The sequence below is a fragment of the Lethenteron reissneri genome, chromosome 52 (assembly GCF_015708825.2).
Source record: "Lethenteron reissneri isolate LAM-NWPU_2019-01 chromosome 52, ASM1570882v1, whole genome shotgun sequence".
NCBI lineage: Eukaryota > Metazoa > Chordata > Hyperoartia > Petromyzontiformes > Petromyzontidae > Lethenteron > Lethenteron reissneri.
Window position 1 is genome coordinate 9845315 of NC_083830.1, and position 17240 is coordinate 9862554.

At 54.3% G+C, this 17240-nt stretch overlaps 1 protein-coding gene across 1 annotated transcript; it reads right to left on the reverse strand.

The window, feature by feature from the left end:
- Positions 1-311: 311 nt before the first annotated feature.
- LOC133355887 (uncharacterized) lies at positions 312-12586 on the reverse strand. Its single transcript, XM_061573302.1, has 3 exons — positions 12481-12586; positions 4124-4254; positions 312-557 (listed from the first exon to the last, which is right to left on the reverse strand). The coding sequence occupies exons 1-3, from the start codon at positions 12584-12586 to the stop codon at positions 312-314; spliced, it is 483 nt and encodes a 160-aa protein (XP_061429286.1).
- Positions 12587-17240: the final 4654 nt, after the last annotated feature.

The window sequence follows — 17240 nt, forward strand, 5'->3', positions numbered from 1 at the left end:
TTTTTCACAATGTCCAGTAGTTCAGAGATATCAGTAGTTTTCACAGTCGGCCAGTAGACAAGTAGAACGTTCAGTGCACATCGTCCGGCAAGTATCAACAGTCGCCCCGGGCACTGTACGTCGCATGTACATCAAACTTCTGTCGCAGCGAACGTCGCCCGCTCGTGCGAATTGTAGTGGAGGAAGACCCCAGCAGGAGGAAGACCCCAGCAGGAGGAAGACCCCAGCAGGAGGAAGACCCCAGGAGGTCTTCCACGGCTTGCTGGAGGAGATCTCCCGGGTGGGGAAGGGGGGTGGGCGTGGAGGGGGCGCTAGGTGGCGACCCCGCACATGAGTGCCAGCCTCTCGAGCGCGAGGTTCCTGGCCGCGGCCGCCGGCCCCCAGCACGCCGGGCACCGCGGGGAAGGCCCCGCGGCGACGGTGCAGGGGGTGCACGCGAGGTGGCCCCGGGGGCACTGGCGGATCGGGGGCCGCACGCGGCCGGAGCACCCGGCGCAGGCCAGCAGGCCGGCCACGTCCAGGCACGGCGCGCCCGGCCTCACCACGTCAAGGGACTCCTGCTGCCGGGGGGAGGGGGGAGGGGGGTGGAGAAGCAAGGCTGAGTCGACCTCGGGGAGGTCCCGGAGCGGTTCAGATATAATAGCCACCGGTGTTGGTCGCTGAGCGGGAATCGAACTCGGGTCGCGAGTTCGTAGTGCGGCGTCGTTAACCGCTACCGCTCCCCGCACACGTACACACACAGACTCTCACACACTCACTCACACACTCTCACACACACACTCTCACACACTCTCACACACATACACTCTCAAACACGTACACACACACACTCTCACACACTCACACACGCTTACACACGCTCACACACACTCACACACTCTCACACACACTCACACACACTCACACACTCTCACACTCACACACACTCTCACACACTCTCACACACACTCACACACTCTCAAACACGTACACACACACACTCTCACACTCACACACTCTCACACACATACATTCTCACACACACTCACACGTACACACACATTATCACACACTCACACACGTACACACACACACACACTCTCACACTCACACACTCACATACTCTGCAGAGCAGAGGGAGACCATGCAAATGGATAGCACTGTCAGATGCGCTTCTGCGGCCGTCTGGAACGCTCTTCCTTCCGATATCAGGAAGCCACCGGAGCTATGCACTTTTAAATCATCATCTACATTGACAAACTCATTTCTTTAGAACCGCTTGTGTGTGTTAGTTTGTCGTCATTCCCCCGCACCTCCGATTAGCGTGGTTGGCTACGTACGGTGCGAAAGAAGTTCAACATGCAGGTCTCATGAGGGTCGGGATCGAACCCACGACCTTCCGGTTTGTTTAGGCACAGCACGGACCTCACCGAATCTCAACTCCCTTTCAAGGGAGGGGTTCTGTGAAAACAGCTTCATAGGTCATCGGATTTCTCTCGTCGAAATCGAGATTCTGATGCTGACCCTTGTTATGAGCGTTTCCCAATTGAGCAGTGGCGCGCGCGGGTAAATGTTCAAGCAATTTGGACCAAAAATGAAACTCGTTGCCATCGGTGGCGAATGCAAACGCGGCTTTTTTTATCGAATGCCGCAAACATTGGCGTAGTGACGACGCTGTCAGATCAGCGGGGTGCGACAATGGGTCAAGTGAGGCCCCAATGTTCGATTCGTCACTTTGCACGGTCGCGACTCGCATCGTCATTCCGCTCACGGCCTCGAACATTTGTAGTGACGACGGGGACGGTCGAGCTAGAGGCCACACCCGTGTATTAACTCTTGTGTAGCTACAGCGTATAACTGAAGAGGTAGCGGCCTCTCCACGCGTGTATTAACACTTGCGTAGCCACAGCGTATAACTGAAGAGGTAGCGGCCTCTCCACGCGTGTATTAACACTTGCGTAGCCACAGCGTATAACTGGAGAGGTAGCGGCCTCTCCACGCGTGTATTAACACTTGCGTAGCCACAGCGTATAACTGAAGAGGTAGCGGCCTCTCCACGCGTGTATTAACACTTGCGTAGCTACAGCGTATAACTGAAGAGGTAGCGGCCTCTCCACGCGTGTATTAACACTTGCGTAGCCACAGCGTATAACTGAAGAGGTAGCGGCCTCTCCACGCGTGTATTAACACTTGCGTAGCCACAGCGTATAACTGTTTATTAGCAGTAAGCACTCCCAGGCTAGCTGCCACCCGTCCTCTCAAGGAGACGAGCTGATCTGGCCCTGGCTAGGCACAGATCCCGACCACCAGCCACACGAAGTCGGCACTTAGAAGGACAGCGACCAGAGGGAGTTCCAGGGACTAGCTAAGCTGGCCTTCGATCTTCACTGGTTCTTCATCTTGACCCGTTCCCAACGTCTGCCTCGAGCTCTCTGGCTCTCTGCCTTTTATACGAACTTGCCACCGAGGGGCAGGGCTGTGTGGGATGATCTAGGCCTCGGCAAGGTAAGGTAAAAGTTAAAAGGTAAAAACAACGAGCCTACCTTTTACCTTACCACAATACCATCACTCTACCCTTACCTTTTACCCTTTAGCAGGTAAGGTAAAAAGCAACGAGCCTACCTTTTACCCTTACCCCATACAAATTACCCGCTTACAGGGTAATTACTGGGGAACTACTACACATGTGTAATAATCTTCCAGGAGACGGCTTCGGAATCAGTCCTTTTTATTTCCACTCCACCATACACTTTCCTCACTCACTCTCCGTTGCTGGCAGACAACGGAGAGAGGACAGACTACGCACAAAGTCCCCTCCGCGCACGTGACAACCCGAGGCCCCGTCCGCGCGTGACCCTGCTCTTGTTAGTTTCAGTCTGCTCGCGATCGCTCCCTCTCGCTCGCTCTTAAGACCTTCGTCACGTGGTTCCCCCAGCCAATCGTGTATGGACAGCTTCGACCCTTCTCGATGGTTCCCTGTCAATCCCGGGACCACGCTCCTCATCCGGCTCCCCATTAGCTGGGGCCCCGAATGGCTAGGCCAATCACTTCTGATGACCTGTCGTGATGACGCATGGGCCATGGTCCCAATCTCAACCCTTATTGGCTACGAGCAGGACTGGCAAGCCAATCCCCACGTGAACCCTCTATGGCTGTTATTACACATGTATAACGGTAAATGCCAGAGGTGTGGACTCGAGTCATGTGACTTGGACTCGAGTCAGACTCGAGTCATGAATTTGATGACTTCAGACTCGACTTGGACTTGCATAACAATGACTTTGTCCCACCTCTGGTAAATGCTAGGTAGAGCGCTTTTATCATATAGAATACTCTCGATTATTCCAATTTTACACGTTCGTTGTTGTCGTCGTCGTTGTTGTATCCTCAAATCTTGTAACTAAATTTTAACCCACTTCCTAATGTGGTATCGATTGCAAACTTGGTATACTTATGTCATACTGATGACAACACTATATTCTATCATAAAAAAATAGATATATTTTTAAACATTATTTTTTCTATGTTATGTTTCGGCTTGGCTCTAATTGTCCATGCTCAACTGACGTTGGCTGTAATTGTCCACGGTCTCTTACGTTATGGCAAGCCTCGGGGCCACTTCCTGGAGTCGTGGAGTTCTGCCATTACGAGTACATTTAATAAAAGCGTGTTTTTAAAAAGTTTTTTTTAAATATTACTTATTAAATGGAGGCCACGGCCTGCGCCACGGAGCTTTAATGGGTAAACAAGGTACCGTATTTACCGAGTAATTCTTCCGAGCTACCTTTACCCTGTACCCTTTACCTTACCCCATGGCATGTCGACACATTTACCCTTTACATTTACCCTTTTACCCGGTAAAAGGGGAAAATTACCTTACCTTGCCGAGGCCTAGTGGGATCACAGCATCCCCCCACAGCCCCCCAGGGTCCGTTTTCCTCCCATAACACCCCTACACATTCAACGGTGTCGGGGCGCTCCGTTTTAAATCAGTGTTCGTTGTTCTCTTGACACTGTTGTTGAAAACAAATCTCATGGTGGATGTCAAGGGGTGGGGGGGGGGGGAAGGTACCCCCTGGCTGCCCGCCCCCGCTAGCTACGCGACTGGCGGCCGAAAGGCAACATCCACCGACGGTCGACTCACCCGCGGTGCCGGGTGAGAGCTCTGGTGGTGCTGCTGCTGCTGGAGGTGGTGGAGGTGGTGGTGGAGGTGGTGGTGGTGGTTGTGGAGGTGGTGGAGATCTCTCCCATCCGTGCCGTCCTCTTGGCTTGAGCCTTCAAGAGAGCAAACACGGCGGCCTTTGTAGACAAAGACAAAGATCCCTCCCCCACCCCGTGTAGCCTTAAGAGACTGTAGGGGCAAGTGCTGTTAGCGAGTAGCCACAATGAAGGCCGGCACGGCACACGAAGGGGTGGGGTGGTCAGCACCACGCCCGACCACCTTTGTCTCCCTAGTGGCGATGTTTACACACCGCACCGGGTACCAATTTTAGGCTGAGTCGACCTATGAGAGGCTCAGGACCGGTTCAGATAATCGTCACCGGGGTTTGCCGTGAGCGGGTCTCGAACTCGTGTCGCCGGGTTCGTAGCGCTGATCGCTACACCACCGCTCCCCACCCACACACACGCAGACACACACACACACAGACACACACACACGCAGACACACACACACGCAGACACACACACGCAGACACACACACGCAGACACACACACACGCAGACACACACACACGCAGACACACAGGCACACAGACACACACGCGCAGACACACACACACGCAGACACACAGGCACGCAGACACACACACGTAGATACACACACACGCAGACACACACACACGCAGACACACAGGCACACAGACACACACACGTAGACACACACACAGACACACACACGCAGACACACACACGCAGCCACATACACACGCAGACACACACACACGCAGAGACACGCGCAGACACACACACAGAGACACACACACGCAGACACACACACACAGATACACACACACAGACACACACACACGCAGACACACAGACACACACACGCAGACACACACACGCAGACACACACACGCAGACACACACACACAGATACACACACGCGCAGACACACACACGCAGACACACACACGCAGACACACACACGCAGATACACACACGTTGGTTGGACAAGACGCGCTAACACCGGAGATTCGTAGAGAACCATCGCAGCTGCATTGAAAGTGGAGGGCAGTCCAGAATCGTCAAGCATTTAACACAGCGCCCTAGATGCATACAAAGCATCTGGTCAATATCAATGTAACATCAATTGTGTTGCCATTGGGTGACATCGGTACACAGGGTAACATCGGTAAACAGAGTCAAATCGAGGGTAACATCGGTACACAAGTCCAGGTGATTCTTTTTTTTCAAATAAACAAAAATCCTGAAAAGTTTGAATCCACAATTGGAGTCGTGGTGGCAAGAGGCGGCGGGGGGGGGCTCTGTGATCGTGACTGTCGCAGCGCCACCACCGGCGCGCCCGAGTGGTCTGGGTGGCGCTGTGCGGGATGAGTGGAGGTGGCACCCTCCTGCCTGCCAGATGTCCACGCGCGGCTGCGAGGGGTAATTAAATAAGATGCCATGTGGCCCACATGTGTGTGTCTCTCTGTGTGTGTCTGTGTTTGTGCGTGTCTCTGTGTGTGTCTCTGTGTGTGTGTCTGTGTGTCTCTGTGTCTCTGTGTGTGTGTCTCTGTGTCTGTGTGTCTGTCTCTGTGTGTGTGTCTCTGTGTGTGTGTCTGTGTGTATTGTGGTGACGTCACCGCCACTTAGTGGCGAATGGCGGTTGTTGTTGTGTTTGTGTGTCTGTGTGTATGTCTGTGTGTGTGTCTGTATGTGTTTGTGTGTGTGTCTGTGTGTCCTGTGTGTGTGTCTGTGTGACTAGCTGTGTGTGTGTCTGTGTGTGTCTGTGTGTGTGTCTGTATGTGTGTGTCTGTGTGTGTCTGTCTGTGTGTGTGTTTGTCTGTGTGTGTGTGTCTGTGTGTGTGTCTGTGTGTGTATGTGTGTGTTTGTGGGGAAGCGGTAGTGTAGCTGTTAGCGCGCTGCGCTACGGACCCGGAGCCCCGAGCTAGATTCCAGCTCACGGCCAACACCGGTGACAATTATTTAAAGATGTCATGGGCCCTCCCCTAGGTCGACTCAGCCTCAAATGAGTACCTTGCGTGGTGTGTAAACGTGAGCTGGGCATGGTGCTGGTCACCCACCGCCTTGTGCGCCTTTCGGCCTTCGTAATCACAGAGCTTTGCCCCGACAGCTTGGTGAAGGCTACACGGGGGACCTTTGTCTCTATCTGTGTGTGTCGGTGTTCCCGCAGGCGACACCGCTGCTGTTCAGGCCACGGTGTGAGCCCACGGGTCTGCGGCGGGCGTGATCCCGTGTGAAGATTAAGAGCGGACACCACATGGACACCACATGCTGAGACCCCAGACAGTCACGTCTCTGTGTCTGTGGGTGTGTGTCTGTGGGTGTGTGGTATCTGTGGTGTCTGTGGGTGGGTGTTTGTGGGGAGCGGTGGTGTAGTGGTTAGCGCGCTGCGCTACGAACCTGGTGACTCGGGTTCGAAATCCCGCTCACGGCCAACACCAGTGACGATTATCTGAACCGGTCCTAGGCCTCCCCTAGGTCGGCTCAGCGTTAAATGACTACCTGGTACGATGTGTAAACATCGCCACTAGGGGAGACAAAGGCGGCCGGGCGTGGTGTTGGCCACCCACCCCCTCGTGTCCGTGCCGATCTTCATCGGTGCTACTCGCTAACAGCACTTGCCCCAACAGTCTGTCACAGGCTACACGGGGGGAGTAGTGGCATAGTGATTAGCGCACTGCGCTATTACCCAGTTTGCAAACTGGGTAGCATCCATCCGCGCGAATGGGGCCCTGGGTGAACCCAGCCTGAAGTTGAGTACCCGGTGCAGTGTGGAATCAAAGTGAGAATCGTGTATTTATCCCGGAAGAATCCGATGAGCTGTGAAGCGCTTTTGTCGTTGTTGAAGTTGTCCAGTACGGGGCCGGTTTAGCGAGTTGCATCAACAAACAATGCAAACGGCCACGCGAGTGGAGGTGTGAAAGTCGCTCAATGGGAATCAATGAGTGCACATTTTAAAACATCGGAACTGGGGGAGACAAAGGCGGCCGCTGCCTTGACCTCGACAGTCTTGACATCTCAAGTATTGACACGCACACACTGAGACAAAGATCCCCCGTATAGCCTTAACAGACTGTTGGGGCAAGTGCTGTTAGCGAGTAGCAGCTATCAAGAAGGCCGGCACGGCACACGAGGGATTGGTTGGCCAGCACCACGCCCGGCCGCCTTTGTCTCCCCAGTAGCGATGTTTACCACATCGCACCGGGTACTCATTTGAGGCTGAGTCGACCTAGGGGAGGCTCAGCGCCGGTTCAGATCATCGTCACCGGTGTTGACCGTGAGCGGGAATCGAACCCGGCTCGGCCGCTTCGTAGCGCAGCGCTAACCCAATGCTCTACCACCGTCTGTACACACAAAGACAAACACACAAGCTACACACAACTACACACACACGCACTGGCCAGATGGTCCAAACATCAACTCCCCTCCACTTCACACCTCCAGACCCCATCGCTCTTCGCGGCCGCGTTATTGCAGTGGCTCTTCCCAGCCACACGCCATCCTGGGACCTTTTATTTAACCAGGTGACGTTCTTCGCTGCGTCCTGCACACAGAGTGGATATAACTCTACCCCCTCCCCCCCTCTCTATCTCTATATGCCCCCCCCCCTCTCTCCCCTCTCCCTCTGCCCCCCCCTCTCTATGTCCCTCTCCCCCCCCTCTTTTTTACGATCAGAGGAAACAAGAAGATGCTCCTCGGTGTAGTCAGCACTTTGCTTCGTTCATCATTTTTTTTTCAATGCTTTGCTTTATGTGCCCCCCCCCCTGTTTAAAAGAAAGATTTAACCAAAGATTTCAAGCTCTGCTCCTTCTTGCCCCAACCCTCTCTCTCTACCCCCCCCCCTCTCTCTCGACCCCCTCTCTCTCTCTACCCCCCCTCTCTCTACCCCCTCTCTCTACCCCCTCTCTCTACCCCCCCTCTCTCTCGCCCCCCTCTCTCTCCCCCCCCCCCCTCTCTCTCGACCCCCTCTCTCTCTCTACCCCCCCTCTCTCTACCCCCTCTCTCTACCCCCTCTCTCTACCCCCCCTCTCCCTACCCCCCCTCTCTCTACCCCCTCTCTCTACCCCCTCTCTCTACCCCCTCTCTCTACCCCCCCTCTCTCTACCCCCTCTCTCTCTACCCCCCCTCTCCCTACTCTATGTCTATGCCCCCCTCCCCTCTATCGCGATGTAGACTCGCGGCTCAGCAGAGTCACTGGCCTCTGCTGAGCTGCTGTGAGGCGGCTCAGCAGAGTCACTGGCCTCTGCTGAGCTGCTGTGAGGCGGCTCTGTCCGTGCTCACTGGACGCCTGGGCGCGCGAGAGAGAAACTAAAGAGCTTTGCAGCTCATCGGATTCCTGCGGCACGGACGCAGATCGCGACCCCGCGTCGCCTCGTCGACGTTCCGCACTCCGCGCCAAGCGAACGACCGAGACCGACAACCGCCTCCATTGGGTTCGTTCGCCTTCATTCAGTCCCTCGTGCACCTGTGTGTGTGTGTGCGTGTGTGTGTGTCTGTGTGTGTGCGTGTGTGCGTGTGTGCGCGTGTGTGTGCGTGTGTACGTGTGTGTGTGTACGTGTGTGTGCGTGTGTACGTGTGTGTGCGTGTGTGCGTGTGTGTGTGTGTGCGTGTGTGTGTGTGTGCGTGTGTGTGCGTGTGTGTGTGTACGTGTGTGTGCGTGTGTGCGTGTGTGTGCGTGTGTACGTGTGTGTGTGTACGTGTGTGTGCGTGTGTGCGTGTGTGTGCGTGTGCGTGTGTGCGTGTGTGTGCGTGTGTGCGTGTGTGTGTGTGCGTGTGTGTGTGTGTGCGTGTGTGTGTGCGTATGTGTGCGTGTGTGTGTGTGCGTTGGAAGCGGTAGTGTAGCGGTTAGCGTGCTGCACTACGAACCTGGCGACCCGGGTTCGATTCCCGCTCACGACCAACACCAGTGACGATTATCTGAACCGGTCCTGGGCCTCCCCTAGGTCGACTCAGCCTCAAATGAGTACCTGGTGCGATGTTTAAACATCGCCGCTAGGGAGACAAAGGCGGCCGGGCGTGGTGTTGGCCACCCACCCCCTTGTGTACCGTGCCGGCCTTTATAGGTGCTCGCTAACAGCACTTGCCCCTACAGTCTGTTAAGGCTATACCGGGGGAATCTTTGTTTGTCTTTGTGTGTACGTACGTGCGTGTACGTGTATGTGTACGTGTGTGTGTGTGTGCGCCGGCCGTTTGACTTCAATTACGTGCACACTTATTGACATTCCTGAATCCATTCATTCACCGATGAATGAGTTCATTCATCATCATCATCACGTTCCCTCGAGAGCCCTCCGGCCACGTGGCCGCGCGGGCCAAGGCGGCGACGACGCCTCTCGTCTCACCGTCGAAAGTGTCGCGGGGGGCTCTCAACTCCCCGTCAGGGCCCCCCCGACTCGTACCACAAACTCCGCCGGAGTCGTCGCTACAATTCCATCGAAGAGCCGAACCCCCCGCCGGGAATCGAATTCGCGAGGTTCCTCCTCATTGCGAGCCGAACTCTGCACACCGCTCGGTTCCTATCGACCTTCACTGGAGCACTGCAACCCATTTGCTTCTCAATCGCTAAAAACAAACGAATAATGTCAGGAACCGCGTCGGGGTTTGATGACACAAAGTAAGTTGTAACTTACGTGGCCGTGTGCTTAATTTGTGTTTTCGATGATTAACCTTCTAAACAAGATGTGGCCGTGGCTCGCACCCCCACAGAGGGCATCTCGAGATGCGCCCCAGGTTAAGAAGAAGAAGAACGGCTGCTCTATACCAGCGCTCAACTCCCGGGCCCTCTCCTCGCTGAGCAGCAACACAACAATAGAGCACGTGTACAATACCTAGCCCACGCTTAGCACCGAGCCCGTCAAGTAGTTGGTTGTTGTAATGATCAATGATGTTGGTTGTTGTAATGATCAATGATGTTGGTTGTTGTAATGATCAATGATGTTGGCCATTCAAAGATGCTGGTCGGTGCAAGTGCCCCGATCTCACGCGTCACCAGCACGCAAAATTCTCGGTCTGAGGTCACGTGGACTCCCTTAGCAGGCACGAGTCACACACACACGTGACACACACACACGTGACACACACGTCACACACGTCACACACACACACGTCACACACACGTCACACACACACGTCACACACACACACTTCACACACGTCACACACACGTCTCACACATCACACACATGTCATACACACGTCACACACACATCACACACACGTCACACACACATCACACACACGTCACACCCACGTCACACACACACGTCACACACACGTCACACACGGACACATACACACACGTCACACACACACACGTCACACACACACGTCACACACATCACACACACACGGACGCACGCACACGTCACACACGAAGCGTTGTATTCCTGACGGCGTCTCCCTCGTTATTCGCGAGGGCGACTTCCTGGAGGATGCTCGTGAACAGCGAATGTCGTGGGCGACGACGTCGACGACGTTGGCTCTCGACGAAGACGGTGCACGCGCTGCGTCCGCAGATGCGTCGGAAGCTTCGAGAAGTGATCTCGCTATCTCCCGTCTCTTCATCTATTTATCTCTCGTCACTTTATCTCTCGTCTCTTTTTATCTCATCTCTTTATCTCTCATCTCTTTATCTCTCATTACTTTATCTCTCATCACTTTATCTCTCATCTCTTTATCTCTCATCTCTTTATCTCTCATCTCTTTTTATCTCACCACTTTATCTCTCGTCACTTTATCTCTCACCACTTTATCTCTCGTCACTTTATCTCTCGTCACTTTATCTCTCACCACTTTATCTCTCGTCACTTTATCTCTCACCACTTTATCTCTCGTCACTTTATCTCTCGTCACTTTATCTCTCATCTCTTTATCTCTCATCTCTTTATCTCTCATCACTTTATCTCTCATCCCTTTATTCTCATCACTTTATCTCTCATCACTTTATCTCTCGTCACTTTATCTCTCGTCACTTTATCTCTCGTCACTTTATCTCTCGTAACTTTATCTCTCATCACTTTATCTCTCCTTACTTTATCTCTCGTAACTTTATCTCATCACTTTATCTCTCATCACTTTATCTCTCGTTACTTTATCTCTCTTCACTTTATCTCCCTTCACTTTATCTCTCGTCACTTTATCTCTCGTCACTTTATCTCTCGTCACTTTATCTCTCATCACTTTATCTCATCACGTTCTCTCTCTCTCCCGAGACGCAGCAGTCGTGTCGAGCTCCAGACGCGATATCCAGAATCGCGGATAGCAAGCTCGTGAATAACGAGAAAAAACATCGCCAAGTAATTTCGACAGGAAAACTTCTCAATTGCCAAGGGTGTCCCTGGTGGAGATGGACGCGTCCATAGAAAGCGAGGTCAAAATACAAAGATCCCCCGTACAGCCTTTAACAGACTCTTGCGGCAAGATTGATGTTAGCGAGCGCCTATGACACGAGGGGGGGGGGGGGGGGGTGGCCAGCACCGATCAGGCACAGGTACTCATTTGAGGCTGAGTCAACCTAGAGGGAGTTGCAGGACCGGATCAGACATTCGTCACCGACGCTGGCCGTGAGCAGGAGTCGAACTCGGGTTGAGTGCAGCGCTGACCACCACACTACCAACTCCCCATGGATACTGTAGCAAAGATAAAGATGCCCCCGTATAGCCTTCAAAGACTGTTGGGGCAAGTGCTGTTAGCGAGGGGGTGGGTGGCCAACACCACGCCCCGGCCGCCTTTGTCTCCCCAGCAACGATGATGCTTACACACCACTGCACCAGGTACTCATTTGAGGCTGAGTCGACCTAGGAGAGGCCCAGGACCGGTTCAGATAATCGTCACTGGTGTTCGCGGTGAGCGGGAATCGAACTCGGGTCGCTGGGTTCGTAGCGCAGTGCACTAACCGCTACACTACCGCTCCGCACACCGACACACACAAGACACACACACCGACACACACCGACACACACACCGACACACACACAACAACACACACACCGACACACACACCGACACGCACACCGACACACAAACCGACACGCACACAACTACACACACACTGACACACAGACACCGACACACACAAACCGACACACACAAACCGACACACACACTGACACACACACTGACACGCACAACAAGACACACACACACCGACACTGACACAAACACACACCGACACACACTGACACACACACACCGAAACACACTGACACACACCGACACACACACTTACACGCACACACCGACACACACACCGACACACACACACGCACGTTTAAAACCAAAGTCTGTTGCGCGCGAGAGATTCGGGTCCCTTACCGCCCACGGCGCTCCGCTTGCTCCGGCAGCTGTGGACGAGTCTCTGGCTCGGGGAGGCGGCGGCCAGGTCACCGCGCTTCGCCAGGCGACAGCGCGCAGAATCCATTCTGCTGCTGATGCTGCTGCTGATGATGATGCTGCTGATGCTGCTGATGATGCTGATGCTGCTGCTGATGATGATGCTTCTGATGCTGTTGCTACTGCTGATGCTGCTACTGCTGATGATGCTGCTGCTGCTGATGATGATGCTTCTGATGCTGCTGATGCTGCTGCTGCTGCTGATGCTGCTGCTGATGCTGCTGCTGATGCTGCTGATGCTGCTGCTGCTGATGCTACTGCTGCTGATGCTGCTGATGCTGCTGCTGATTGCCGAGTATGACAGAGCCCAGCACCCTAACGTTGGAATGTATTGCTGATGTTGTCGCTGATGCTGTTGGTGATGTTGCACTGCGGCCCCGAGTTGCGTGTTGCGCGATGTGCGTACGGTGAACTTCTTTCGCGCCGTACGCAGCCGACCGTGCCGGCAGAAGCGTCAGGGGCTGACGACTGTCCGCTGGGAGCCAGACGAGCGGGCGGCTTTAAGGGGGTCGCTCAGTGGGGGTGTCAACAGCTCCCTCCCCTCCCTCCCCTCCCTGTCTCTCTCAGACGATTCCTCACCGGGGTACCACAACTCGTTCTGGTGACTCCACCACCACCCAACTACCACCACCACAACCAACCACCCACCACCACCAACTACCACCACCCACCACCAACTACCACCACCAACTACCACCACCCACCACCAACTACCATCACTAACGACCACCACCCACCACCAACTACCACCACCCACTAACTACCACCACCACCCACGACCACCACCCACCACCACCCACCACTACCCACCACCAACTACCACCACCACCCACCACCACCCACCACCAACTACCACCACCATCCACTAACTACCACCACCACCACCCACGACCACCCACCACCGACTACCACCACCACCAACTACCACCACCACCCACGACCACCCACCACCACCACTACCCACCACTAACTACCACCACCCACGACCACCACCCACCACCACCCACCACGACCACCCACTAACTACCACCACCACCCACGACCACCACCCACCGCCACCCACCACCACCCACCACCACCAACTAACTACCACCACCACCACACACTAACTACCACCACCACACACGACCACCACCCACCACCACCCACCACCAACTACCACCACCCACCAACTACCACCACCACCCACCACCACCCACCACCAACTACCACCACCACCCACTAACTACCACCACCACCCACCACCACACACCACCACTAACTACCACCACCACCCACCCACCACCACCCACCACCACCCACCCACCACCACCAACTACCACCACCACCACCCACTACCACCCACCCACCACCACCAACTACCACCACCACCACCCACCACCACCCACCCATCACCACCAACTACCACCACCACCCACCCACCACCACCAACTACCACCACCACCCACCCACCACCACCAACTACCATCACCCACCACCCACCACCACTACCCACCCACAGCGCGAATGGGCGATGTGGCGGCTTCTTCTCGTTCGCAGCACCCCACGGGAGCAAACTGAGGTTCACACGAGCGAAGGGTGCGAGTCGTCACGTGGGCAGTGCTTCCTGTCACTCGATGTGCTCACGAAGCGGAAATTAACACTCGAATGTTGGAGCTGGAATTTGTCACTCGAACCCAGTTGTGAATGTAGGTTTTTTTTCAAATCCACGATAGGTTAGCGCGGAAAAAATGCTTAAATCGGACGATTCCTCACCTATCTCATCACCGAATGTGTGTGTGCGACACAAACACAAACTGGTGAATCTGCCCAAGCAAGACGATAATCGATAATCATCAGCAACCCTGTGAGGCTCGGTGAGGACTTTGAGAGTAACCTCCCGATATTTATCCCTAAATCTCGACAGGCCCCGAGCTTCCGCACTTTCGTCAACGACTCCCAGTGGAACTCTCCGCGTGTCGTGCTCGAGTCGCAAACTCGTGGCCAACGCAGCTCTGCGGCTGATTAACAAACAAACAAAAATGCCAACGGTGGAGGGGAGCGATAATCGGCGCAGCGTGGCCACGCACAGAGCGAATCCGTGGGCCGGACGCGGAGCGGAGTTTAAATACCCGCGGCCGATGGGTGGAGGAGGATGAGGATGATGATGAGGGAGGAGGAGGAGGAGGGGGGTCCACCCCGTCGCTCCGTGACTTCACCGGAGTTCGCCGTGCTTATGAGTGGCAATGAGATGTCATTTCCCTCGCCTGGTATGCAGGAGGGCGCAGGTTCGGTCCCGACCCTGACGACCCCTGTGTTTGGAACACGTGGAGTTTGCGTGGTTTTCTGCCGTGCGGAATTATTTTCTCCGCGTTTTTTTCTCCCCCCCCTCCCCCTCCGCATTTGCGTTCAGGGCATTTGGTCTGCGATAAAATGCCACGCGATGACGAGCCACGCCGTTGAGTTGTCATCGAGTGTGTGGCCCAGGTCGTTTCTGAAAAAGAGCCGCCTAGCTCGGTGACCTTTTTCGTGGTAACATATTAAAAAGAACGGGGCCTTCATGTGAGTGGTTTTTTGTTTTTAACCCGGGAAAACCACCTAACAACCCCTGGCTTCACGGGGTTGAGTCTTCCAAGCGATGCGTTTAGAGCAGATGTCGCAAACGGGTTTTGATTCCTTACCCGTACCCGGCCGCACCAGGGTCGCAAATGGGTACACGTACCCGGCCGGGTACGGGTAGCTGTTCCCTACCCGTACCCTACCCGAAATGAGTGACAAACGGCTACTCACCAGTGACTCACGGCCTACCCGTACCCGGCCGGGTACGGGTAGCCGGGTATCGGGTAGGGTATCGGGTACCCGGTTGCGACCTCTGGTTTAGAGTATAGCGCATTTGGCTGTCATTCATTTCCAAGCCACTTCGTTGAGCCATCTATCATTTGTAATGGCGGCCAGGTTGCTTCTGAATTAAAAAAAAATACTCTTCAAAGGCGGAGAGGAGGGGGCCACGTGGTCCGTGGAAATCCGGGGGCGGCTGCGATGCAACGGCGAGCGGCTTTGCGTTTGGTTTGGCAATTTATTTGCTTGTCGCTGTCCCAGACAAAAATCGGTGAGACATTTTTGTTGTTCACAGAGACAGTCAAAGCAGTGGCAGATTATCCCAGTAGCGAAAGTCGCTACAAATGTAGCTACTACTACATGTGTAGTAGCTACTACTACTACATGTGTAGTAGTAGTAGCTACTACTACTACATGTGTAGTAGCTACTACTACTACATGTGTAGTAGTAGTAGCTACTACATGTGTAGTAGTAGTAGCTACTATTACTACATGTGTAGTAGCTACTACTACTACATGTGTAGTAGCTACTACTACTACATGTGTAGTAGCTACTACTACTAAATGTGTAGTAGCTACTACTACTACATGTGTAGTAGCTACTACTACTACATGTGTAGTAGCTACTACTACATGTGTAGTAGCTACTATTACTACATGTGTAGTAGCTACTACTACTACATGTGTAGTAGCTACTACTACTACATGTGTAGTAGCTACTACTACTACATGTGTAGTAGCTACTACTACTACATGTGAAGTATGGGAATTGACGGCAGGAACTTCTTGACGGGTAACACACTTTTATTAAATCCTTTAGGTATCACAATACAACGTGTGGTCTCTCTTCTTCCTCCGACACACTCCACTAATCTCGTGTAAGCTCTAGGCCTCTGGCTACACCCGATACACTTGACTCGTGTAGACCCTATGCCTCTGGCTACACACAATATACTCGACTCGTGTAAGCCCTATGCCTCTGGCTACACAATACACTCGACTCGTGTAAGCCCTATGCCTCTGGCTACACAATACACTCGACTCGTGTAAGCCTATGGCTACACCCACTACACTCGCCTCTGGGTTACACAGAGTCCCGGTCCCCTTAGGACAGCGGGGCTAGGTACCGCAGGGCTCTAGGTCTTCATCCCCGTCTTCCTTCTTCGCTGGTTACACACTGCCCTTACGCCTGTGTGCATCCCCTTTTATAGCCCCTGCTCACGAGGGACGGAGCTGATGCGGCGTCGACGTGAGCGTCGTTCCTTAATGACCCAATCACGACGCACTCTCTCTACGATCCGCTTTCCCCAGCGCGTGTTAACATTACTCCACCAATCACACTGCGCTGCCACCTGATCACTCCCTCTCAGCGCGTCACCACCTACACAGCCAATCATCACGCACTGTGCATACGATCCTTAATCCCAGCGCGTATCACCTCTACATCACCCCCTCCCACATAGCTTGCAGCCGGCCCGGCTGTTAACCTACAACACAACATAACGCAACGCAGTAATAAAGAACTCCACATCCCAGTGTGCCCCGTAACACAACAACAACAACATAACACAACCTTAAATATGAAGCAATATACAGCCCGACGAACAACACAATAAAAGCGAACACCGTAAAACGAACGCGCCAAGTGTCACTGTGACCCACGCAGTGCCGAGGCGCTCCGGCTGCCTCGACTCCGCACGTGGTAGGTTACACAAAGTAGCGCGACCTAGCGCGAGTCCGTCTGGCCGGTCCGTCGTATGGAACGGGACGTTGGCGACCGTCCGGTGTCTCCGGCAGCTCTAGACGGCACGGGTCGGGCCTGGAAGGACCGGCCCCGCCGTGAAGATCCGGCCGCCGGTGGTCGG

What these genes read in the sequence shown, in the direction of transcription:
- LOC133355887 (XM_061573302.1), bottom strand. Translation starts at nt 12,586, where the DNA reads ATGGATTCTGCGCGCTGTCGCCTGGCGAAGCGCGGTGACCTGGCCGCC. An exon ending in CAAGCGGAGCGCCGTGGGCG is followed by an intron (nt 4,255 to 12,480) that starts GTAAGGGACCCG and finishes GCTCTCTTGAAG; the next exon opens with GCTCAAGCCAAGAGGACGGC. An exon ending in GCTCTCACCCGGCACCGCGG is followed by an intron (nt 558 to 4,123) that starts GTGAGTCGACCG and finishes CCCCGGCAGCAG; the next exon opens with GAGTCCCTTGACGTGGTGAG.